The sequence below is a fragment of the Gadus chalcogrammus genome, chromosome 10, assembly GCF_026213295.1.
Source record: "Gadus chalcogrammus isolate NIFS_2021 chromosome 10, NIFS_Gcha_1.0, whole genome shotgun sequence".
NCBI lineage: Eukaryota > Metazoa > Chordata > Actinopteri > Gadiformes > Gadidae > Gadus > Gadus chalcogrammus.
The window spans coordinates 20,740,439-20,752,167 of NC_079421.1; the positions used below are offsets into that span (position 1 = coordinate 20,740,439).

The 11,729-nt window shown below is 40.5% G+C and overlaps 1 protein-coding gene across 1 annotated transcript; it reads right to left on the reverse strand.

Annotated features, from left to right (window-relative positions):
• Positions 1-1,783: 1,783 nt before the first annotated feature.
• Positions 1,784-11,428, reverse strand: slc25a48 (solute carrier family 25 member 48). The gene is made up of 7 exons (XM_056600561.1): positions 11,201-11,428; positions 10,452-10,495; positions 10,052-10,123; positions 9,217-9,469; positions 7,523-7,810; positions 4,293-4,426; positions 1,784-2,984 (listed from the first exon to the last, which is right to left on the reverse strand). The coding sequence occupies exons 1-7, from the start codon at positions 11,244-11,246 to the stop codon at positions 2,871-2,873; spliced, it is 951 nt and encodes a 316-aa protein (XP_056456536.1). The 5' UTR covers positions 11,247-11,428; the 3' UTR covers positions 1,784-2,870.
• Positions 11,429-11,729: the final 301 nt, after the last annotated feature.

Here is an 11,729-nt window from a genome sequence, read left to right on the forward strand (position 1 = left end):
AGGGGTAACACTGTCGTTTTTTATGGGTCGTCATGAAAAAAACATAAGGGGTTACACTGTTGTTTTTCTTTGGTCGTCATGTAAAAAAACATAAGGGGTAACACTGTTGTTTTTTATCGGCCGTCATGAAATAAACATAAGGGCTAACACTGTCGATATTTATCAAATAAAATATAGGGGGTAACTCCGTTGTTTTTCTTTGGTCGTCATGAAAAAAAAAACATAAGGGGTAACACTGTCGTTTTTTATCAGTCGTCATGAGAAAACCATAAGGGGTAACACTGTTGTTTTTTATTGGTCGTCATGAAAAAAAACATAAGGGGTAAGACTGCTGTTTTTTATTGGTCGTCATGAAAAAAACATAAGGGGTGACACTGTTGTTTTTCTTTGGTCGTCATGAAAAAAAACATAAGGGGTAACACTGTCGTTTTTTATTGGTCGTCATGAAAAAAAACATGAGGGGTAACACTGTCGTTTTTTATGGGTCGTCATGAAAAAAACATAAGGGGTTACACTGCTGTTTTTCATTGGTCGTCATGAAAAAAAACATAAGGGGTAACTCTCGTTTTTTATCTGCCGTCATGAATAAAAAACAGGGGTAACACTGTCGAAATTTATCAAATAAAACATAGGGGGTAACACCGTTATTTTTCTTTGGTCGTCATGAAAAAAAACATATGGGGTAACACTTGTTTTTTATTGGTCGTCATGAAAAAAAACATAAGGGGTAACACTGTTGTCTTTGTCAAATAAAATATAAGGGGTAACATTGTCGTTTTTTATTGGTCGTCATGAAAAAAAACACTTATGGCAGCAAATAATGTCTTAAGCTACATTAAACAGCAGTCACAGTTTCACCTCTGTTGAAAAATTAGGTACACTTAATCGGGCAGAATGGCTCTCAATATATTTATGGATTTTTAAACAACAAAAGAACAACTAACTGCTATTGTTCTTGGTCTTGAATATATCAAGCATGACATGTTAAAGTAATTAATATATAACATACAGGAGTGCAAACGTCAGCTCATTCATTGTCTGTGCAGTAATTAAAAAGTGATGCTAATGCCACCAAGTGGTCATTGCAAGACATTGCATCACAGTATATATATATATATATTAGGGCTGTCAAGCGATACAAATATTTAATCACGATTTATCGCATTAATGCCATAGTTAACTCACGATTAATCGTATATTTTTTTTCTATGCTAATATCCCTTGAATTCTTTGTCCCATTAATTCTTCTCATTTTAATGCTTTAATGCTCATTTTAATCAACATGGAGAAGTGCATCGGCTTGCCTTGTGCAAATGTTTTTTTATTGATAACAACATTGATATATACTGATCAAAACAGGACGGTACAAAAAAAAAGCCTATAATGCAATTTAACGATGAACATACAAAGATATGCCTTGAACATAGCAGCCAGGCAACTGCTTCTTTGTTTTGAGGCCAAAAAAAAATGAATAATTTTTTTTTTTTTATTTGTTAAAAAATAATCATTTGCGTTAATCACTCGTTAAAAAAATTAACGCCGTTAAAATTGGTTTGCGTTAACGCCGTTAATAACGCGTTTAACTGACAGCTCTAATATATATATACACATATTTATATATATTATATACACATATATATATATACATATTATATATATATATATATATACATATATATATAAATATATATATATATATATATATATACATATATATATAAATGTATAAATATAAACATGTACTCCATGCTTAAGTGAACCAATCACAGCGCATTCGGTTTTTCACAGCAGATGAAAAACACAGTGAGTCTATCTTCTGGCTCCATTTAGGGTGATAAGCCTTATCTTCTGACACGCACCCCCACACTTCTTTCTACTAACCGGTCATCCTACCAGAGTCCTCAAAATAAACAACATCACGTGTAGACTTTTTCTAAAAAAGCCCCTTTATCTTTATGATGCAGAGGTCCAATGTGCATCGTGAAAAAATGCACATTTCAAAGAAGCAGGGGTTGAATTTGAAAACTTTATTTACAATAAAACAACCATCTCTCTTCCCGCCTGTAATGAAAGCTAGTTAAATATTTACAGCAGATAAAATACTTTAAAAAATAAAGTGTCTTTACAATTCTGTGAGAAAAATGAGTTTCATTCTAAAATTAAAAACCATCCCTTCAAGAAAAGCATTTAAATATTTGCAATATTTACAGATTAAATAGTTTTATAGATATAATTGAATTTACTCGATTATGAAATGTGTCAGAAGTCAAGCCTATATCGATTACGATGATTAATAGCTGTACTAAATTTTCACTTCGTATTTTGGGTAAATGTAATCAACTTAATATGAATTGTTTCTAATTAATTGATTATCGCAATGAATTGCTTATGCAGTGTAGAAAAATCAAGAAAACAATATTGATACTACGTTAAATTGGTTGATCATAAAAACATGAGCTCACAGTACACTAAATTGTGTTTTTAAACAAATGCCTTTTTGAAGAAAAATGATATACCTTAAAAGTGGGTCAAATAAACTACTTAAATCCTTAATATAAGAAACAGATGCAGGTACATGTGGTAACATGCTAAGAACATACACCTCCCAGTCCCAGTAGGATGCTTTTGTGTTATTCTCGCTCCGTGGGACACAACCGTTGAGAATCACACGTGATTTACGTCATTTTTGATGGCAGGTCCTTGGTTTTGTCCAAAAGTAAACGTATTCCTTTCGGATAAAAAGTCACCTCCATTCTATTGTTTTAGAATTCTCCAAACATCATTCTAGAACTCTCAAAAGATTGATTTACAACTTTCAACAGATCATTTCCGTAATCCAGAGATCATTCCAGAAGTCTCAAGAGATGTTACTAGTGCCTTCGGAAGCTGCGGAAGAATTTGAGGGAGAGTTCGTAAGTCAGGAACATTGTGGCGCTCATGGGAAAGCCCCTGATGGCGTTGACTGAAGCGCCGCGGAAAAACACCTGCAGAGAGAGGAAACACAAACTCACGGTTTAACACAGGGAGACCAGACTCGTGGTGCAGTATTTACCCGCTTCACTCAGTTCTTTTTCTAGGCCTGTTATTCTTTTATTTCATGTGCATGACATTGTCATTGTGTCATTGTGTTTCAAAGCAGTTTGTTTCCACTGAATATGTCCTTTAATAAACCCCCCACTGCAGTTCAGAGTAACCCCGTCTGACCACCACAGAAATGACCTTCCCACTGGGATAAGGGGCAAACCAGGCCAGCTATTGATCCTTTGTTCCATCCCACACTGTACTACTTAGTCTGCCAAAACACAGCAGGCTAGCCCTCCACGACCTCCAGGGTAGGCCTCCATGTTCATGTTCACAGACGCACACACACATATGCACATACAAGTGCAAATTTATATTGCTGTTTTGCACTTTAGTGTTGTGAGAGACAGATTTACGTTCTCGAATTATGAAAGTACGATCCTATATTATGATCGAACTAACATAACATACTACTGCAACATGCAGTTGTGTGTGTGTGTGTTTGTGTGTGCGTGTGCGTGTGTTTCGGCTGAGCAAGCACGTTTACAGAACTGTACTGACAATGACAATCGCTTACTACGCGTACGTATAATTGGATTGGTGGATTTTTTGTAGAAATATTAACGTGTTTTATACTATCCTTTATTATATATGTCGCTTTATTTATATATATATACTTTTATTTTTGGTCTAGTATTTTATGAACATAAAAATTGAGCCCTTAAAAAGTCATTGGACTTGTCATAAGAACTATGGAGACGTGTGTACACAGTGAACATATGGAGTCATGATATGGAGAAGATATGACCTCAGAAACGTGCACATGATAAACAGAGCTGTCCTTGAAACTGAATTCTAAGAAGAGAAGAGCCAACCAGCCCCGCCTCCTGCTTTACTCCAGACCTCTGTGACACCTTCTTTTGTGTACTTTACTTTAAGTTTCATTTTCATTTCCTATGTACATTCAAAAATACATAGTATATATATATATATATATATATATATATATATATATATATAGTAGTGCTTCTGTATACGTTTGTATAGCATTCAAACCCTAGAGTCCAATTCAATCCCATTAACACTAAATTACTATCAAAAGCTGTATTTCTTCTAGTTATTTTCCAGTGTAATCAGTGACGACATCAAAGGTTTTTGCAACATAGCACATGGTACAACATAACACGATGAGGCTCATGGACAGCCTACACGTTAGGCTGCAGCTATTGGGGCTGTAGCCCAGGGCCTTGCGGACACGGCATGGTTCTCACCTTGAGGCCCTCTGTGCGGTAGCTCTGGGTGATGCAGTGGAGGATGCCCGTGTACTTCCTGTGCAGCTGAGCGTCCGCCTGCATGCGACTCTTCACCACGTCCGCCGGGGTCGCAGTCACCCACGAGATCGAACCTGCGGGTCAAGAGCGTCAAAACGTTGAGTCCCGGGGGCCAGTCCGAGGTCTGCGCGTCAGTTCGGTTTTATTTGTACAACTCTTATTCACGGTGAAAATCTCAAAGGTCTCACAGGTCCCACATTATACAACTATTTACCTCAGCCAAAAGCCCTCTAAAAGGTAGAAAGGAAAAATTCACCATATCAAGAGGGAATGAACCCTTGAGAAGGTACACAGAAGGATAAAACCACCAAACAAAGGTTAAGCACGATTCGTTCCTCTCTTACGTGGTACAGGTTCAATTCACTGTGAGATCGACGGATGCTTTGAAGGTGAGGGATTAAGTGGCTGAATTGCCCCCTCTTACCATCGGCTTAACGCTAACATTTAACGTCCCGTTTTGACATCCCCCAGTCTGACAGTGGAGAAGATACACAGTCTTTTTGCGGCAGGCAGAAAAGCTCTCATATTACGTGCATTAGAGCACCGGTACCCAACTTGGGGGTCGGGACCCGGTATGGGGTCGCGGCTCATGTGGAACTGGGTCGCGAAGAAAGAATATATATTTATATATATATTATATTTTTATTGCTGCCCTTGAAAAGTAGCTTGTTCAAAACCAAATCATTGACGAAGTGATCTTGCTCAGATGGTTTAACTGCACGTGAACGTCTTCATGGCCGTCTAGGCTAGGCGCTCGTGGATGTTGCAGAAAATATGCAACAGCGAGCCCTGGCGACACACTTTATGACGGGTAACAGAATACGGGATAATACCGTGTCTCTATAATAATATTGTCTGAGTCCTGTGGCTGAAAAAAGGTTGGGCACTTTAGAGCACAAGATTGACCAATGAAAGCTCCCCTGGATGCAGTTAGGCAACATTGTTCCATAACTTTACAAGGTCAATTAAAAATAATGCCAGACTTTGTGCACATTCTCGGATGTAATATGCCAACTTTTTCTCCGACAGATCCTTAAGACCTTAGAGAGGACTTTCTCCTAACAGCAATAGGGATATACTAGCTCAATAATAATCCATACACAAACACAAATAATTCATACACATACACAAACCCATACAGCAATAGGGATATACTAGCTCAATAATAATCCGTACACAAATCATTATACAAATATCATACTAGTTTTTCTCATTAATTTATGCCAGCACAGTTACACTTTGTGGATACTTTCCGCTTGATGTGCTAGTTGTCTATCTTGGTCTGTGTTCGTAGACCAGATGTTTGAATACTGCATATGGTAATAGTTAACTGAACACAGCATTCGGATTGTCTTCCCCAAAACAAAAATAAAACCCCCCACTATGAGGGAACTGATCAAGGCAATGCTTTGTTCTTATGAAAACAATCATTCGCTAAACCTTACAGCTGTTGTCACCATGGTCGCAGAGGGGTAGACATATGTCCACAGAATCACGCTCGCAGAGAAACAGGGTCAAAGGGACGCGACATCACAACATTGAGACGAAGAACGGGAAGAACAGGAGAGCAACTTTGTTTTTGCCGTTTTATTATCCCTTCCTAGACTTGCTTTCATATCTTTGAACTGCCTTTCTTCGTATAACATGACAACTTGAGGAGTTGTCATGTTATACTGACTTGACTCAAGACGGCATTAAAATAATCGATCACCTAGCTTAAGGTGTAGCATCAGCAAAAAGTACGCTTCATCTTTCTGTTTCATTTTCTTTTCGTCCAGTTGCACACACAAACAAATCAACAAATCCTTTCCTACTATCTGGGTTTCCCTTCCCAGAATCCAAAGCACCCAGTAAACAGTAAGGCTATAGCTGTCCCAGCCGTTCCCCCGTTGACATGCTGACATACTACACAGCAGCAGCTGCAGGGCTCGCCGATGGCTCCGGTGTTGCTCTGCCACATGAGGAGATCTGGTTCATGGCAGGGGGGCTGACGTGGAGCGCCACCCAGAGACAGACAGCCCCACGCTACCGGGCTGAGAACCAAAAACTGTCTGTCTCTCAACAGAACGCTGGTCTGACCCACTCTGGTCAGACCCCCCTCTACTCAGACCCACTCTGGTCAGACCCACTTTGGTCGGAATCACTGTAATGACACCCAATCTGGTGTGTTGTGAGTACCTTTTAGATTGATCAAGAACAAGCGGTCCCAATTACCTATCCATCTATCTGTCCCTCCCACCATGAATATCATTTGATTCTTTGTACAAACATATTTGATTGTTTAATCCACATAGCCATGTATCTCATCATTCAATCTCATCACTCATCATATCATTCAACATCTGCTTTTGGATGTTGAACGTTCAGCAGCTTCAGAATAAATTGTTTTCTAAGGATTTTTCAAAAAATTCGACTACAGGTTTTGGTTTGGTTTTGTGTTACTTGCCAAATAGCTAGCATCACTTTTTTCTAACTCTTGTTTAAAGCCCGTAAAACGGCAGACTAACAGACCCGTGTCTGATGTGCAAGAAACACAAACCAGGGGCATGCTTTGTTCTGATTAAAACCACACTATCGAGCGGGCTTGGAACTAGGCCTCGGAATTTGCCTGGACTATCTGGAGTGCAACGCTAAAGTGGAGAGGAGGAGAAGAGAAGGTACATTGTTTTTTTTACTCACCTGCAAAAACTGTTATATAAAGAGATAAAATAACTATTAAAATAACTGTATACATATAGTGTATACAATTATGAGGGTGTAATCAAAAGTAACTAATACCTCTGGTTTGAAAAGGTGATTGACACTAAGGTTAAGTCTGGACATATATTACATATATTGCAATGTAACCTTTAAAACTGCTGCCAGAGCCAGATCTAATTTGATCGGTAGATAAGAGAAGGCAAAAGAGACATAGCTAGATAGATAAGAGAAACATAGATGTGGTTTGATTTGATTGGCTCATAACAATGAAAACAGGGCGCTTAGTTTGAGTTGAATAACCATGAGTTGTACCTGCTTGACGCAGAAAGTTTAGCGTAGTTGTTGCGACGGGCTATTTAATCGCAGACAGACTGCATTTTAAAAAAATCGGCACAGCCCTATACTCAACAACAACCCAGGAATCACTGACGCTATCGAAGCAACCCATGGCGCCGTCTGGTCCGCGTTACCTGCGAGACCCCCGGCCAGGCAGATTGAGGCGGGGTGGGCGCTGGAGCGGCCGTCGGGGCTCAGCAGGCCGCAGAGGACGGTGTAGGGGATGAAGTAGAGCGTGTAGCCCGGGACGTCCCTCAGCACCATGGCCCCGGCCCCCCGGTACAGCCCCGGGAGCCCCTCGCTCCGCAGGATGCTGCTCACACAGTGGACAGGGCCCCGATAGAGGCGCCGGTCGGCCACGCCCACCGACCCCAGCTGGATGCTCCCGCCCCCCGCTGTGCTCCCCGCCAACTGGAGGTTCGCTGGACAACAGGAGGGAGGAGGGAGGAAGGGAAAACGTCTTGTTTGGTTTTTGTGTGAAACAAATACAGTACCAAGTTACAAGAGGTGCAAGAGGGCTTGACCATTGAAATGTCGAGTCTGTCTATTCTAATGTCGCTAAGCGTCTATTTATTTGTTTACAATTATTATTTTTTATGTTTTGGATGTATACACACACACACGCGCGCGCGCGCACACACAAATGAACACATTTAAGGGAATGAAAGAAGATGAAACTGTCACAACTTCAGCAAGGCTTTTGTTTTTCAGCTGTCTGTTTCCTGTTTTGCCACATTAACTCCTGTCATTTCAGACTCTACTATTCCCTCCTGCTCTGCATTACCTGCTGTTTTCATTCACCTGGCCTGCCACACCCCCATATTCACCTGCTCCTCATCAGCCCCTCAGTATATGTACCGGTCCATTTCCCTCAGTTCTTTGCCAGATTGTCTAGTGTGTTACCTAGCTCTCCCGCTTCTTCTCATTCTGAACCTGAACTTGCCTGCTCGTGTATCGACCTGCCTTCTTGGACTTTGGACCTTCCCTTTTGCCTGCTCCTACCTGGTTTGACCTCTGCTTGGAATAAACACTGTTTCTTCACCTGAACTGTTTCTCTTGTCGTGCTATTGGGTTCTCGTCTGCCATTTTGTGAAACCTGACAGAAACAAGAAACTGTAAAAATGGTGTGCATTTTTTTTGACTAAACAAAAAAAATAAAAAAGCTACTAAATGTTTATAATAATTACATGTGCTCACTGTTTTAAAAACCTATAAATGAAAGTCATGAATTTGGTAAGAGAGAACTGCACATGTTTATGATGATAGTTAAAGTATCCCTGTTGTTAGAGTGTATCACTGTCCACAGGTATCAAACCACATTGAACATGTAGAAACTACAAACTGTTAAAATTGGTCGGATAGAGGTATGTCCTGGACTGGACCACATAAAAAGGTTTAATTTCTCCTACATGGCTGTGTTCAGTTTATTGCCTTGATACACGATCCATAATCTACCACTTGTAGATTTACCTCTGTTCTTAAAATGGACGCCACATAAAGAATATAATGAATAATTGTATAGATAGGTTCACTGCAAACAAACCTTTCTTTGTTGCAGTTTGACAACCTTAGGTTAAGGGACAAACACATAGAGAAGACAAAGAGAAGGGGGAAAAGAAAGAGAGAGTGACACACAAATAGTGACAGACGGATGGATCGACACACACAGACATTCAGAGACAGATGGACACACACACACACACACACACACACACACACACACACACACACACACACACACACACACACACACACACACACACACACACACACACACACACACACACACACACACACACACACACACACACACACACACACCACACACCTGCGAGGACCGTCTGGGTCTGCATCTGCAGGCGGATCTTGACCAGGTCGACGGGGGCGCCCAGGCCGACCGACATCAGACCGGTGAGGGCACTGGCCACCGTCAGGTCCAGCATGCCACAGGGCTGCAACTCGTTGCCATAGCGATACTTGCTGATCAGCCGCTGGGTGTTGCTGAAGAAGCCGAACACCAGCGAGTTGTAGACCGTGACGCTGGCTAGAGGGAATGACATGCCCTTAAAGAATCCTGTCACCTGGAAGAAACACAGGAGATTAGCTGGTTAGGACTAGTCACTAATTACTGAGACTAACTGGTTAGGACTAGTCACTAACTAACTTAAAACATGGCCGTAAATAATCCTGACATCTGGAAGAAACACGGTAGACTAGCTGGTTAGGACTAGTCGCTAACTAACTAACAAACTAAAGGCATGCCCTTAATGAATCCTGACACCTGGAAGAGCAAGTAGAGAAGATACAAGGAGAACAAGTAGTTGACACAGGAGATAAGATAGTTAGGACTAACTAGTTGTAATTAGGTATCAGGATTATGGAACTTGTAAACCAGAAGGAAACATGGTTTCACACCTCATAGCTCAGATTTCATGCTTTGTAGGAAATCCTGTGTTTGCGTGTGTGTGTGTGTGTGTGTGTGTGTGTGTGTGTGTGTGTGTGTGTGTGTGTGTGTGTGTGTGTGTGTGTCTGAAGAAAGACTGAAGAAAACACTACAAATAATAAGGCAACAGACAGCGAAAGACAGGTAAACGAGAAAAAAAGAGGGAGAGACAGACGGACCAACAAGCTGACTGAAAGATAGAAAGTGTTTTGCTCCTTACGGTCTCCTTCCTGTAGATGGTCAGGACACAGTGGAGTGTGTTCCGGTAGCTGTTCCCCGCTTGGAGGCGTGTCTGGCGGGAAACCATATTTAACCAGTGTCAGAAACCTTAAAACGATACTCATAATTTCCCTAAGACTATAGGAGAAATATAACTATGTATTTATGAATGCATGATGGCACTACGTTTTCAGTTTGAGCACAAAAAATAAAATAAATAATAATAATAATAATCTGATTTATAGGTGATTTAAAAACAAAAAAGATGCATTTGAACGACAATTTTTCTTAAATGCTGACCTAAAAGAACAGTCCACATTGTGTTCTCTTATGGATTGACACAAATGTATCGACATTTGTGTTTCCTAGCGGTTGGCCTGAGTGAAAGAGCTTCTTCATACCTTAACCGTGTCCAGGGGGTGTCCCACCACCACGCTGGATGCCCCTGGAACCAAGCCAAAGAGTTACATTTCACCCCAAACACACCACCGCTATTTAAAGACATTCAGATTAACTATGTAGGGTTAGGGTTGGTGTCTGGTGTTTAAATTCTCTTATCCCACACAACTTGCAAAATGTGGTTGTTATACTGAAACGTGACGAAACACAAATGTTTCTGCCATCAGTGCCAGGCCTCCATGGAGCAAGGAAACAATGTATCACTTGCCACAGATTCTTAAAGTGTGTAAAACTACGCCTCCTTGAGGACACCATCCGCACTTGTCTATACATTCAGAATATAGAACGTCAACATGCAACACTGGAACTCTGGGACCCCGTTAACACCTCAATATCAAATTCATCCATGACAGAACTTTTTAGCGGAATATCGGATACACGTTGTTTAATTAGCCAATATGTATATATGATTCTGGTTTTGGAGGGGTTGGTCAATGTAACGTTACCCCCTATTTCTTTAAAAGGATATAAGGACAGTGCACGCGCGAAAATCACTTTTAAACAAATCAACATTTATTTGAAGAACACCAGACATGATTATAGATCAAAGATCATCATAGATTTTTTTTTCCAATTAGCATGTAAACTCAAATTCAATCAATTACAGTTATATTTGGTTACGTTGTGTAACACATGGCCATAACAACAAGGCGTCACACGGGGGATTGAGAGGCTCTGTTGGTTGACTCACCCCCAATCCATCCTGCGAGGAAATCGTCTAAATGAATAAAACTCATTTTTGGTTTGCTGTGGCCAATTCCCTGTTTTTGTTCAGACTCAAAATGCTGCTGAACTTAATGGCAAAGTTCGATCAGGCGGAGAGTTTCGCTCTCTGAGAATGTCTTCAACCAAACGCCAGTTGTTGGCACATATACACTTTCAAAGCAAGGGACCTTATAGTTTAACTAAATAGGGAGGATGATGGGTGGGGAGAGCTAATTCAATGCCATTGGTGAGGCAGCCGGAGAGAAGGCTCCGGGTTATTCTGACCAATCAGAGAGGCGTACTGGTGTAATGCAGCTTTGATGGCCAATCGGTGTTGAGGGATCTGAAACGATACCGAGCTCCCTCTCTGTATGGAAATGAGCCACGAGGCCATGAAAATAATGTAAATACAAGAGAGAAAAATAAAAATATATAAATTGTAAAAAGAAAATAAAAAAAAACTTTTAATGTTTATAATGATTTAAATAATTTCACTTTTACAAATGGAGACTTGG